Source organism: Perognathus longimembris, chromosome 21 (genome assembly GCF_023159225.1).
Source record: "Perognathus longimembris pacificus isolate PPM17 chromosome 21, ASM2315922v1, whole genome shotgun sequence".
In the NCBI taxonomy this organism is placed as follows: Eukaryota; Metazoa; Chordata; class Mammalia; order Rodentia; family Heteromyidae; genus Perognathus; species Perognathus longimembris.
This window is the reverse complement of record NC_063181.1, coordinates 7,927,807-7,941,882: the sequence shown is the minus strand read 5'-3', so window position 1 is coordinate 7,941,882 and position 14,076 is coordinate 7,927,807. Positions and strand designations below refer to the sequence as shown.

Here is a 14,076-nt window from a genome sequence, read left to right as displayed (position 1 = left end):
GAATTTGAGGAAGTTTGGAGAAGTGACCTAGGGAAAGGCAAGAGTGCTGTCAGCAGAGCTGAATAGGTAATTCTAGTTGGCGCTCAGAAGAGCAGAATTTTAATAGAAATGCGACAGAAGACTGCTCACGAGGGAGCAGGACTCCATTGGAAACTGGCCCAGGTGCTGGATTCTGGCAAAGAACTTGTCTACATTTTCCCCATGCCCTGAGACTTTGTGGGAAGTTGAGTTTAAAGGTGATAGACTAATTAAGGCAGAGGAGATTTCAAGGCAGCCTAGCGTCCGGGCTGTGTGGCAGGGCTAATTGTGGCCACTTCTTGCCAGGTTTACAATGAGAATCCTTTAAAGCTTTCGGTCAAGTATTTGTCACAGCTAGGAAAAGCAAGCTACCACAGTATGTCTGTATAGGGACAGCATCACAGACACAAGGCCTGGCACTATACACGGATGCAGGCACCCACTGGGCGGCCTGGAATGTATTCCCTGTGGATAAGGAAGGGGAGATACTGCTCTTAGAAGCCTGACTATAGCTGACTAGAGGAGAGGCAGTTATTTTCATTGGAATAGAGGTCTAGATCTTCAAGTTGGTCAGTAATGACCTAAGAGGATGGAAAAGAATGGGATCCAGCTTGACCACCTCTGGGACCGATCGCCTCATTTTCAACATGCAATTTCTGAACAGAATGGCCCATCTGTGCCCAGCCTGGCATGTGGGACCCAGGAGGGGACCGTAGCGTAAGCCGACAGTGGCTGGGTGTGTCCTGGGCGAGCCTGGCCCCCAGGGTCGCTCCCACAGCCCTGTGGACAAGCCCCGCCCTCAGAGGTCCACCCCTGGACTCCAGAGGTCGGGGAGCGGTTCCTGGCGAGCGAGAGCCCCCCCTCCTGAGCCAGGTCTCCTGGGGCGTGGCCGTCGCCTGTGGGCGTGGGAAGGGTGGAGTGGAGGCGGTCAGTCTGCAGAGGGGAGGGGAGGAGATGCAGCATGACTGGGAGACAGGAGATGATCCCGAGGCTTCCTCACTGTGTGGACAGCTGGTTATTCAGGAGGCCGCTGAACTGCTCAAACTTTTGTTCCGTCTCCTCACTGAAGGAGCCGCCTGCAGAGGGGAGGCGGGGGGGGGGGGGAAGTTGGGCATGCGTGAGCTTTGCCGAGCCGGGGCGCCGGCATCGGCAAGGCTGAGGCCCCACGGGGGCAGAACCGGGCAGAAGCCGGCTCCCGGCCAGGCACCCGGCCGGTGCCCTGCCGAACGCCAGGACGCGTGCCTCTGGTTTTCACCATCCGCGACAGGCGGGTCTGTTCTTTCCCTTTTCTCCCCGGGGTGATACAATCTGTGGAAAAGCCTCTACCGGGGACTAGAAGTGAGTCACTCACCCTTAACCCACCACGGGGGAGACACTTGGCCCTCGAGCCCGCGCGCTGCTGCGCTGGGGGTCACAGCCCTTCCGTGGCATTAGGCTCTGCTCTCGCTGGGCCGCCCATCCTGCATCCTCCTCTTTCCCCGACCCCAGCTGGCTGAGGAGCCCCAGCCGCCGCCACCCAGGCCTCCAGCCTCTATGACTGTCCTAGAGCTCCCCTCCCAGCTCCTGGGCTCCAGGGAGGGCCGGGCGGGCAGCGGCGGGGCGGGCGGGCTCACCGATGTGGCAGTTGTACATCCAGATGCGGTAGCCATCGTAGCGCGTCCGGCACTTCATGATGTTGTTGGAGAAATCAGACTCGGGGACCTCGTAGTTGGGGTTGATGACGACCTGTGAGGCGTCAAGGCAGGGGGGCTACCAACTCCACTCCCGGCCACCCTCATTCCCCCACCCCCTGCTGCGGCCAGGCGGCCTCCGGGGCTCGGGGAACCCCAGTGAGGAGGAGCAAAGCAGGCGAGCAGCTGCGCAGGGTCTGCTTCAGTGTTAACACACACACACACACACGTGCACACACACACACACGCGAGCCTTCAATCATACCTCCAGTATGCACTGGACCTTCCCCAGGAAAAGGAGGAAGCAAGCAGCTGAGACAGGGTAGGGAGAAAGGGGGGGACGTGGGACCAGGAGAGAGGTTCCCCGGGGTGCCAGCTACATTACTACATGTGTTCCCCACAACCCCACCCAACTCTCAGTCGATGGCTCTAAAGCCCAGGGGTGCAGACGAAGGGGCTGCAGTCCCCGGATTCCTGTGACTCTGCACAGGGACAAAGCAAGGGCCAAGAGAAGCCTCCCGCCCATCTAGTCTGGCACGGGTTCCCAACTGGAAAGCCGCTTCCTCCCGTCCCAGCAGCAGGCTCTGCGCTGGAAGCCAGCACTCGTGTCCAGTGGGCACGCGGGCCAGGGCTTGCAGGCACCCACAGCTCCGTGCGTACATTATCACGTCCTCAGATAATGTGACCCCCCCCTTCCCCCCAATGAGGCCTTTTGCTGTTCTAACAGTCCAGGCTGGGTCAAGAACACAAAATGGAGTTGGAATGTCCTGAGATGCATACGGCAGTGCTGCCCTCTTCTGGGAGACTCGGTGCCCTCATTCACCCGGCCACAGAGGGCCTGCCCCATCGCTGAGCGTCACACATTCATCCATGAAGTGACAGCAAACCGCCAGCGGAAAGCACCAGGCCGGAGGCCCGCCACCCTCGTTCCCCGCCTCTCCACACCCCCCGTGGGCAGTCTGCAGGTGTCTGTCGCCTCCTCGGCAGAGTCTGAGGCGGGGGCCGCGGGCCAGGCCTTGGGCTGGCTCAGGGCCCGTGTGGGAAGGCTTTCAAGACGGGGTAGCATATTTCTGGTTACCTGCTTTGCCACCCTTCTGGACAAGCTCAGAAGGGACATGGGTGGGGTTGTGTGAAATGAAGCTTCCACAGCCGTGAGCCCGGAGGAGACAGCGGGGATACAGCGTCCCCGATCTCCTACGCCCAGTGGGCCCTGTCCGCAGAGGGTGGGAGTCAAAGGCCTTTGGCTTTTCCTCGAGGTTGGTCACCCCTTGAGCAGGACAAATGCAGGGCCTGGGAAAGCCCTATGTTACATTCTACTGCTATAGTCACAGTCCCTCCCTCTCTTCCTCGTTCTCTCTCTCTTCTCTCTCTCCCTCTTTCTTCTTTCTCTTTTTCTTTGTCGGTTGTGAAGCTTGAACCCAGGGCCTGAGCACTGTCCCTGAGCTCTTTTACTCAAGGGTAGTACGCTACTACTTTGCGCTATAGTACCACTTCTGGCTTACTGGTGGTTCATTGAGATAAGAGTCTTACAGACTTTCCTGCCCAGGCTAGCTTCGAACCAGAATCCTCAGATCTCAGCCTCCTGAGTAGCTAGGGTCACAGGCACCTGGCTATGGAGTCATTCCTTTGCATGAGGACGGCTCTTCTGCCGGGAGGTTGATGAGATTGCTCTCAGCCTGGACGACCCACAGCGAGGCAGGGCGAAGGCACTGGGGACTCGGGGGTGGGGGGGGAAGAAGCTCAAAAGGAGGTCAGGGTGCAGGCCACCGCCAAGCCCACGGAACTGGTTCTGGGCGTGAGGACTGCGGGCGCATTGGGGGTCCCCGCAGGCCCCCCACTCTTTCCAGTTCTCAGGCCCCTGGGCTTCGCTTTCTTAGGGCAGTGGTCACACAGGGACCTGCCTTGGGCCAGCCCGGCCTCCCCCCGCGCCTCGGCGTCGGAGCCTGGCCTTTCCCGCGCCCTCACCTGGAACAGGTAGTCCCCGGGGGGCACGTCCGTGATGTCCACCCACTGGCAGTCGATGTCGTGGCGGTACATGTCCCAGCAGCCCATGGTGATGCCCTGCTCGCCGAAGTTGGCGCACTCGTAGCTCTTCTGGATGTCTGACGGTGGGGACCGAGGGGCGCCGTCACCGTGGAGCCCTGGCCGCCGGCCTCACCTCACCTCCCTCCCTTCCTCCCCCGCCCCCCCGGAACCCACTGCTGCTTTTCGGTGGGACCCCTCGCTCCAATCCACCCCATACACGACCCTTCCCTGCAGGCCTGGCGCAAGGCCTCCTCCTCTGTGAGGCCCTCCCTGGCCTGGGGGTGAAGGCGTGCGTATCTGGGACATGTCTGGGGTGCACGCCCCTCGTCTGCAGTGCCAGCGCGGGAGTGTGGCTCCTTCCGACGTGCCTCTCAGGTGCTGGCAGGTCCCTACCTGTGCCCATCCGCACGACTCTGGGGGACAGGTGACGCTGGAGCGAGATCCAAGCTCCAACTTACGCCCCAGCAGCAGGCGGGGGGGGGGGTCGGGGGTCCCGCATGGAGAGAGCCCACGCCGGGAGTCGGTCGTGGAGGGACCGGCCCCCGCCAAGTCCCCAAGCTCTCCCACACCGCGAAAGAGCCATACCTCCCTCGCACTCCGTGTCCTCCAGGCAGAAGCTGGCCTTGTGGCCCTCAGCCACCTTGGTGCCGTTGAGGTTGAGCAGGTCGTAGTGGGTGAACACTTCCATGCTGTGGTAGTGCCTGGGCGGGGGGGGGGTGGGGGGGGACAGGACAGGGCTGGAGGTCAGCACGGGACGGAGGGGGAGACACGGAAGGAAGGCCGAAGCGATGCTCCGGAGAAGCTTCTGTGTCTCTGACCTCGCCAGGCCATGGGCGGGGTGGGGGGGGGGGGCGAGTGCGCATGGAGCAGCGAGCGAGCGTGGCCAGCGTGAGCAAAGCCTGCCAGCCAGCGGGCTCGCCAGGGCCTCCCGAGTGCTGCCTGCTGTGACCAGCTCAGTCCTCAAGGTGGCGCTGTTGAGAGGCGGTGCACCCCAGGGAGGGGATGCTAACCTGTGCCAGGTTCTTATTAAGCCTTCGGGAGCCGGTGAAAGCCACCCAGAGGGACTGGACACCCCCAGGCTCTTGCTCTCTGCTTCCTGGCCCGAGTCGTAAGCACTCACTTTTACACATGTGTGCACCCACCCCGACGGCCCCTCGCCAGAACTGAGCCCATGTGGCTCTGAACCTCCGCACCTGTGAGCTAAGGAGGCAACCCTTTTCCTAAGCTTGCTGCCTGGGGTATTTGGTTGTAGTCACGTGAGACTGACTGACACGGCGGACTCTCAAAAAATCCCATCTTCTTGTCTTTCGGAGACATTTTAAAGTGGGGATGTAGAAGGAAGAAGAGAGAATGAAGAGGGGAAGGGGGAAATCAGAGTCACTGAGAGTAGGTCACCCCCGAACCCTAGTGATCGGGGAACACTTGAGACCCTGAGGGGTGAGCAAAACAGTGCCCCTCGCAATGGAGTTGCGATGGCAGTGTGGGAAGGGGTGTTGGGGTCCGGGGGGGGAGCTGATGGAGGGGGGGCTGTGCACATAGGCCACTGTCCCCGTGGCTGATGGTTTACACCGTTGTCTGTGTCTACACTTGGGAACAATTGAGACCAGATGCGGTCTTGGAAAGTGAGGCACTGGGCTCGGAATAAACAAGGGCAGCTGAGGGTTGGCGGGGGTGGGGTGTGCTCCAGAATCTTTCTCGCTGCCCAGGCCCGGGGCTGCTCCCTTCCTCCCGGACGGACTGACCGACACGTGTGCATCAAGCACCGGCAGCCATTCCCACAGCGGCAGCGACAGGAACACAGAATACGGGCGGCACCGGAGAGCCAGGCGCCCTGGGCCTTGTGTCCTTCCATCGGAGGGAGCGAGAAGCCTGCTGCCTCCCAGGGCGATGGAAGGATGGAAGGAGAATCGGGGAGGCCAGCCCCGTTATCCCCACAGGGAGGGAAATGGGGGATGGAAGGGATGGGGTTTCCAGAGGAAAGCAGAGGCTCCTTTTCCTTCCTCCCGAGTTTGCTTGGGCTGCGAATAACATCAGCCATGGGCCGAGCTGGGCTTCCCCCGGGTGTCTCGGGTTTCGGGGTGAAATGGGACACTGGTTCACAATGCACACGTTGTGCCAGTTAGAGGGATGACTTCGAGAGAGTCTATTTTGGCTTGCTGCAGGAGCCTAGTGAGACGTGAGGTCTGACTCACCGCCTAAAATATGTCTGCTCGCTCAGAGAGGGGCCTGTGTGACCCCGCCGGCCGGCTGGAAAGACTGAAGAGGAGTACGTTTATGTTCCGTTGTCTAAACAGAGTTCAGACGGAGCCACAGATGGGCTGTTGTGAGGTGATCTCTCCCCCTCCCCCCTCCTCTCCACCGCTCCCAACCCCAGACCTGACTTCAGTCTCCCCTTGCTCCGGTTTTTCCCCTAAGAACGCTGGGAAGGGAGCCCAGCCGCTGGTTTAGGCCTCCCGGCGTTTGTGGCTTCTGAACCAGGGCGTCTCTGCTTTACCTGTGCTGGGGGCGTGGGTTTCCCCTGGACACCCAGGAAATACAGAGCACCCACAAGGTGGGGGGGGGCGGGGGAGAGTTCTGGCCCCCGAGGAGGCCCTCGGGAGTTTAGGAGGGGACATGCGGGCTGGGGAAGAAAGTCCTCAGCCCTAGGAGCGGTGGGTGCTCCGGAAACCCTTAGGCAGCGAAGGGGAGGGCTTCGCCCACGTGAACGGACAGTGGCACCACACAGCGTGGGGGGCAGCGTCCTGCTCTCCTTTCGGGGGTATCGCCCAGTCCCTCCTGCGGGCTCCACCCCGCCGCCCTCGGCCTGCAGGCAGCCTCCTGGCAGGAGCCAAGCCGCCGTCCCCTCTGGGCTCTGGGCATCTGTGCCGCTGCGCTGTCAGGGCACAGGCTGACGGAGGGCGCCTCCGTGCTCCAGCAGTGCCACCTCGACCATGGAGGGCTGTCGCCTACGCCGGGGCCCGCTCCACCGAAAGTCAGCTCCCTACCCCTCACGCCACCCCAGGCTCCTCAGGGAGGGGGGGGGGGCTGGGTCCCCGAGACACGGCTAGGCATCTGCTCCGGATCGTGCTTTGCACCGGCGCCCAGCTCTGTCTGGGCCTCGTCATGCTGAGACGTGGCAGGCCAGGGTGAGCAGGTGTGAGGCGTGTGAGCAGGTGTGATCAGGGTGAGCAGGTGTGGCGCGATTCCCTGGGGTTCCAGGGGCAGGTGACAGGATGCACGAAGGTTATTGAGCCAGGGAGCAGTGCACTCAAGAGAACAACTCTGGGTATTTTCCTCTATGCCTCGTTGGTAAAGAAACTTCCAATCACTCCGTGTGTGTGCGTGTGTGTGTGTGTGTGTGTGTGTGAGAGAGAGAGAGAGAGAGAGAGAGACAGAGAGAGAGAGAGAGACAGAGACAGACAGAGAGAGAGAGAACACGTAGGGCCTTGGAAGGGCACGCCCATGCTTCTTAGTGTAACCTCAGTGAAGTTGGGGTGGTCTTTCTTCCCTTTCACACCAATTCCAGTCAGGGCTCCCTAGCTTGGCTCCATAGCTGGCTTTCAGAGTACCTGCAGATCTGCTGAAATGGGGTGTTAACTATTCTAGAGATGCATTTTGAGGGGAGGGTCAGTTATGGGGCTTGAACTCAGGGCCTGGGTGCTGTTCCTGAGCTCTTATCAACTCAAGGCTAGTGCTCTACCACGTTGAGCGGCAGAACCACTTTCGGTTTTCTGGTGATTATTAACGGACTTTCCTGCCCAGGCTGGCTTTGAACCGTGATCCTCAGATCTCAGCCTCTTGAGAAACTAGGCTTTTTTTTTTTTTTGAGGTGAGGAAGGGCTAGCTTTTATCAGCTTCCCACAGGAACCCCACAGAGACTCTACTGAAGGCACATGGTATGTGTGTGCGTGTGCGTGCATGCGTGCGTGTGTGTGTGTGTGCGCGCGCTGTATAGTCTTAGGACCAGGTCCCAGTTGTGGAGATACAGACCGGGAAGAGCAGCCTGAAGGCACCCACATTTGGCCAGCACCTCCTCCCTTCCCCTCCCCTCTCCTCTGCTCCCAGATGTTGGGTGGTAGCATCTATAAGCCAAGGGTAAAAACAGACCACAGAAAAAGTGGGGGCTCCAGAACACCGCCATGATGTCACCACGTGGCTATTCTTAGAGTAGAACAGAGTAAGCATATGGGTCCTGGGTATGCCTACCATGTAATCTCTGGGTGGGCCGCCATATGCAGGGCTGGGATGCAATTACCTTCCACTTATAGACATAGGCACCGTCAGCCCGCTGCCCCTGGCTTCCAGACACGTCCTCTGAAGGAAACCAGACACCTAGATTGTCACAGCTTTAATTCTCCCTTGATTGATGCCCTCAACATGGAGGTGCTGCAGACTAGAACTCTGGGGTCATTGGGACTCTCACAACAGTCAGTTGTTCAGAAGGCAAACCAACCAGCACCTCTAAATGCTAGCATAGTGTGTGTGTGTGTGTGTGTGTGTGTGTATGCTGTGTGTGTGTGTGTGTGTGTGTATGCGCGCGCATCAGGGTTTGAACTCAGGGGCTTTCCGCCCTAGCTTGGCTTTTCAGCTCACAGCTGGCACCCTACCATCTGAGCCACTCTACCAGAATGGCATTTTGCTGGTTCATTAAAGTTAGAGTCTTGGCAACTTTTCTGCCTGGGATGGGTTTGAACCGTAATGTGCTAAGTCTCAGCCTCCTGAGTAGCTAGGATTACAGACCTGAGCCATTAGTAACCAGGGAATCCTTCCTCTTGAAACAGATGGAGGGCTGGGAATATGGCCTAGCGACAAGAGTGCTCGCCTCGTATACTTGAAGCCCTGGGTTCGATTCCCCAGCACCACATATATAGAAAATGGCCAGAAGTGGCGCTGTGGCTCAAGTGGCAGAGTGCTAGCCTTGAGCAAAAAGAAGCCAGAGATAGTGCTCAGGCCCTGAGTCGAAGCCCCAGGACTGGCAAAACAACAACAACAACAACAAAAGAAACAGATGGAAGGAATCTGTCCTCAAAGCGATTTGGATGTGGCTAGAATGCATGCGCATGGTGCTTCTGTCACCGAAGCTTGGGCTGGCTGTAGAATTTCTCAACAGGCGGATGATCCCACCCTGTCTTCCTAGAGATATTCAAACCACAAGTGGGTCGGCGTATTTCTACACGGGCTCCAATGCAACGACTGCAGATCCGAGTCTCCTGCGGAGCTCGAGGTTGCTGTGTGAGCACCTGGCTACCTCCCAGGGCCCCCAGGGCCCAGCTCCGGGAGCGGTGCGTCTCATCACCCGAATCCCAGCGTCCGAAGCTCGGAAGCCAGGGCCTCAGGGAGGGGGGAAGGGGTGTCACCCCCCCCCGCCCCCGCTGGGACGGAGAATGGCCTCTGGAAGTGTGGAAGGCCAGCGTGTCCTCTCTGTTCTCTCTCGATGACCCTGGCCATCCTGACACCCCAATCCCGGCCCCTCAGGACACGGGGCTGAGCAGCCGGGGGCCCTGGGACGGCGGGAGGGAGGGCCTACCTGTGGCAGTCGTGCCAGATCCAGGCATGGCGGCCGTTCTTGGGCCGGAAGTCGGACTGGCCGTTGTTGTGGATCTGGGAGGAGAAGCGCAGCAGGCGGCGGTAGCCTGTGGTGGGGTTGGTGCTGGCGGCCGAGGCCGCCAGGCAGTTCTCCTCCATGGCGCACTGCAGCATGAACATGGGCCGGTCCTCCAGGTAGGCACTCTGCTGCACGATCTCCGCATTGAGCACCAGGTCAGGGGCCGCTGGGGAGGGGGGCTGGGTCAGCAGGACTTCCTCCCCCCGCCCAGGTCCCACCTCCTCCCTCTAGGACAGGCGTGACTCCCCCACCCTCTTTAGTGACCAGTACAGGTGGGCAACACGCTTGATGCATGTTGAGTCTGGGCACACGGGAGCTTTTATGTAGATGTGCTGGGGCTGGGGCTTGAACTCAGGGCCTGGCTGCTGTTCTTTAGCTTTTTTTCACTTAAGGCTAGTGCTCTACTACTTGAGCCACAGCTCCACTACCAGCTTTTTGCTAGCTAAATGGAGACAAGAGCCTTATAGACTTTCCGGCCCAGGCTGGCTTGATCCTTGGATGGCCGCCTCCGGAGTACCTAGGGCTGCAGGTGTGAGACACGGTGCCCTGCACACCTCACTCTCAAGTGGCTTCAGACTTTCCATAATATGAGAAGATCAACCACAACGATGAGAGAGCAAACAGCTCACCCCTAGGGATTCTTTTGCAAATGACACAGTTCCCAACGTGCAGAATGTTTAGATGGACAGTTTGCTAATACTGTTTACCTTAAAACACTTTTTTTGGGGTGGCACTCTGCTACTTGAGATGGACTTCTAACCACGAAAACAAATCTTTGACACTTGAAGTCTATTCTGTATGTTCATTTGTGGTTACATTATATTTCATTCATGGCTCTACCTTGCCTGTTGTTTAGATACATCCATTGGCGGTTTGAATTTTTTAGCTAAGGACAAATCTGTAACAAACATCCTGAGTCAAATCCATATATAAGAACTTTGAGGGTATTTTTTGTTTTTTTGGAGACAAGGTCTCACAATGTAGCCAAAGCCGTCCTCAAACTCAAGACCCTCCTGTCTCAGTCTCCCTAGTGCTGGAATTACAGACGTGCACCACCACACCTGGGTAATCTTTTCTTTAGGTTTCTGCTAGTGAAACACACATAGGTTTCTGTTAGTTAGGGGAGAGAGGGGCAGGATATTGACTTTAAGGCTCTGCTGGGACACCTAACTTTGACAAAAAGTTTGAATTCTTAGTACAGTGCGCACAGCAGGTGCTAAGAGAATGGCCGATGGGCAGATCCAGTCCATGGAAACTCAGCCACGCAGCAGAAGGCTTAGCTTCCTTGCAGGATGAGCCGTAGGTTTCCGTCTCTACCAGATCCTCGGCTCTGTGTTTCACTTCAGTTTCTAACAGTGCTCTCCAGAACCGCTTCTCCACTGACCCTGCCTTCTTTTGTTGGCTGGCAAGTTGTGTGTGAATGTCTCAAGTGGGCATCCAGAGTTCATGGGGACCTGGGGGGAGGGGCAGTGACTCACCTGTTTCCCCCCTCCCCGCCCCCAGCTGCCTTGGTTCCCAGTGAGTTCCCAATACCTGATGGGGCAGCACCTCAGGAAAGAAAATCCACAAGAATCCAGTTGGGGAGGGGAGGGGGAATGGAAGACACTGGGGAGCCAGAAGACTTCTTTTTGCTGACAAAAAGAGAGGGCATGCCTGGCCTCTTTCCTGCTCACATACACAGTTTTTTTTCCCCCCTGGGGGTGTGGCATGAGTCTCGTCTGTGTTTTCTGTGTCCTGGTGTGCACTCAGGTATAACCCTACTACCAGCCCTGAGCTCGGCAGAGGCGTGGGAGCCCTGGAGCCCGTTGGGGACCGTGACCGGCTTTGCTTGGAGCATGAATGATGCCAGTGGAAAACCCTGGTTGTATGGTTGTCTAGCCTGTGTCTCAGTAAAGACACAGGGCGATGAGCGTCTCAGCTTCCGTGATAATCCTGCCACAGACAGGAGTGCCTGTGTGTACTTGACCCTGCGACTCCCAGTATCCTGACTGCTTACCTTCACACTTCCTGACTCCTTGTTATCTACCCTCTTCTTTGTGTTCCCCATTAACTCCCTTAAGATATCAATGAGCCAATCTAAACCAATAGAAAAAGCGGGGTTTGGGGGGGAATCCCCATTTTAACCATGTCTGCTGGTTAACCCATTCCTCGCCCGGTGGTGCCAACAACATTGCATGAGCTTTTCTCATCGGTTGCCCTGGGATCTTCTGGTCTGGATTTGGGCCCCCTGGGCCATAGGACCTTAACGTCACATGGTCTGTGTTCAACTGATGGCACGGGACCTGCCGTGGAACACTGACTTGATGGCCTCCATAGCCAACATGGTCAGAGGCACCTGAAATGCCTTGTTTCCCACCAGGGCTTGAACTCAGAGCCTGGGTATTCTCCCTTAGCTTAGTCTACTTGAGCCACACCTCCACCTCTGGCTTTTTTTTTTACACTGGTGAACTGGAGATAAGAGTCTCATGAATTTGTCTGCCCAGCCTGGCTTCCAATCATGATGATCTTCAGGCCTCAGCCTCCTGAGTTGCCAGGATTACAGGTGTGAGGCAACCGGTTCAAGTACCATAAGGTGCTGCCTGTAATCTCAACACTAAGGAGGGCTTGCGGCAGGGTGCTCTAGCAAGAGAGACAGACATTAGCCCGTGTCCATTACCTAATTACATTTCCAACGAGAGCTTGCAGTGGAAATATGGGGCTGGAGGGGAATGAAGTCAGGGGGATGTTCCGAGAGAGTGATCAGAGGGACTGGAGGGAGGATAGAATACTTCAGGTAAAACGAGTGGTTTGTGCCAGGGCCTTGAGGCACAAAGCAGCTAGCTCATGGTGGTGGGGACACGAGGATAGCAGGAGGTGGCCCGAAAGGATTATAGGAGCCCCGTGCGTGGCCTTTGGTTCTCTTAAACGTGGTGGAGACATCGGGTGGGATTTGAACACAGAGAGTAGAAGCGGGGCCAGTATTGGCTCCGGCCTTGTGGAGGGAAGGGATTGGAGAGCATTGGGGTTCCATGAGAAGCCACTGCAAGGGACAGCAGGGAAGGTGGCCACGTGGGCTCAGGCAGTCACAGGACAGAAGGACGTGGGCATGGTGGGAGAACAACAAGAAGGAAGGCTGTAGATTTGGGGTGCATGCAGCTGGTGGGTGGGAAGAATGATAAAGGCTGCCTGCAGAATGACTTCCTCTTCCCAAATAACCTCACGGGCACTAGCCAGATAGGTAAGAGCCTGTTTCTGCACCTTCTAGGGACACATGGAGTGGGGCCTTCGGCTTAGGCTGGACGAGTATGCTTAGCAATGGGCTCTTAAAACTCATTTCTGCCATGGGATATGGAGGCTATTGTTCATCTCCAAACTCTCCGTTCTCTTCCAGAGGCATTCCCTTTGATCTCAGTATCCAGAATAATGGACTTCGATTGTCTTGTAAGTTAATTTTCTATTTCATGGGTACTATAAATGATTAGTGAGCAGTTTTCCCTCTTTTCTTGGGTTGCTAGGAAGCCCACTGTGAAATTAACAAGTGTACCCATGGTTAGTGTACAGGATCTCCATGGTACACAGTTTTAAAATCCACGAGATCCATTTGTGTCAGTTCTGATCTCCTTCTACCTGTTTTTCAGCTTATGCTGTCTTGAATTTTGTTCTGGTTCATATGATCTTCGTTTCCTTTTGGAAATAATGGGGTACTGCAAACATAAGTGAAAGGATATAGACACAGCCCTGGAAGAGGTGTGACCATGGCTCTGTTGGCCACATTCCTCCAGGGGAGTTGTAAGGGCAGTGACCTCCTCATGGCTCTTCTCCAACAGGAAGAAATAGCTTGCGATCTGCCCAGGCTATGTGTAGGAGTAGTGGCAAGCATAGTCCCCAGTGGCTAGCTGAGATGGCAGGCCAGCTCCTGGCCATGTGACAGAAGTGGTTTCATGTAGAGCAGAAGACAGGGTTGGGCTCTTTGGGCAAGGGCGGGGACCTTCCTGAGCTGTGACAAGACATTCTATCCTCTTACAAATGCCCCATCTCCAGGGCCCCAGGGAAGTACTAGCTGGCTCCTGAGCGTGAGAACAGAAACTCAATGATCCACAGGGCAGGCTGGAAGGAGGGACGCTGGCCTACCAGAGCGCCCACTGTGCCCTTGATCTGCATCCTGAACCCCAGCCGAAGGGTAGTCTTCCCCACTTACCTGCACGAAGAGGAAGCCCTCAGCCCCGGAATTCTGAGCTCACTGACACAGTCAGCAGAGATCCTGAGACGTGAACCCAAGGCTCCCAGACGTCCCTTCTGTTTCCTCTCCATGTCATCAACCAAGGTCCTATGGTTGCCGCATGAGGCTCAGTTATGCCTTTTGCACCCTGGTTCTTTCTACTTCGTCAGAATTCATGGTGAGGCCTCAGAGCCTTGGGAAGAATAACTACCAGCTCTGTGGGTTCCTCTGGAGGGGTGGAGGGCAGAGTGGGGGGGGGAGGTGAACCCCAGGAACTCTTACTTTCTGAGCAGGCAACTCCAGCACCGTACTGCACCCCGCCCTGGGGGCAGACCACATCCTCATCATGGCGACAATGGGCCAGGGACAGCTCCGTTCCCGAACACTTCACCCCGCTCATGACCACTTTGTTTGCGATGTTTCCATGCCAATACCAGGTCTCCTGGGGAAATCAGCACATGACCCGGCCAGAAAGTCAGCTCGAATGATCACTTGCACATAACGTGTCGATCGACAGCCTCACAATAATCCCAAAGTGTTATTATTTATGATCCGCTGTCCAGATGGAGACAGTGGAGACA

The 14,076-nt window shown here is 57.1% G+C and overlaps 1 protein-coding gene across 4 annotated transcripts in view; it reads right to left on the bottom strand.

Annotated features, from left to right (window-relative positions):
* Positions 1-198: 198 nt before the first annotated feature.
* Loxl2 (lysyl oxidase like 2) overlaps positions 199-14,076 on the bottom strand; it is a 61,279-nt gene continuing 47,401 nt past the window's right edge. For all 4 annotated transcript variants that reach the window (XM_048330880.1, XM_048330878.1, XM_048330881.1 and 1 more), the window contains 6 exons: positions 13,778-13,937; positions 9,220-9,463; positions 4,299-4,414; positions 3,654-3,790; positions 1,632-1,743; positions 199-1,094 (listed from right to left, as the gene is read on the bottom strand). In XM_048330880.1, the coding sequence (XP_048186837.1) occupies positions 1,015-1,094; positions 1,632-1,743; positions 3,654-3,790; positions 4,299-4,414; positions 9,220-9,463; positions 13,778-13,937 (849 nt within the window). In that variant the 3' untranslated portion in view covers positions 199-1,014. The remainder of the gene's footprint in view (positions 1,095-1,631; positions 1,744-3,653; positions 3,791-4,298; positions 4,415-9,219; positions 9,464-13,777; positions 13,938-14,076) is intronic.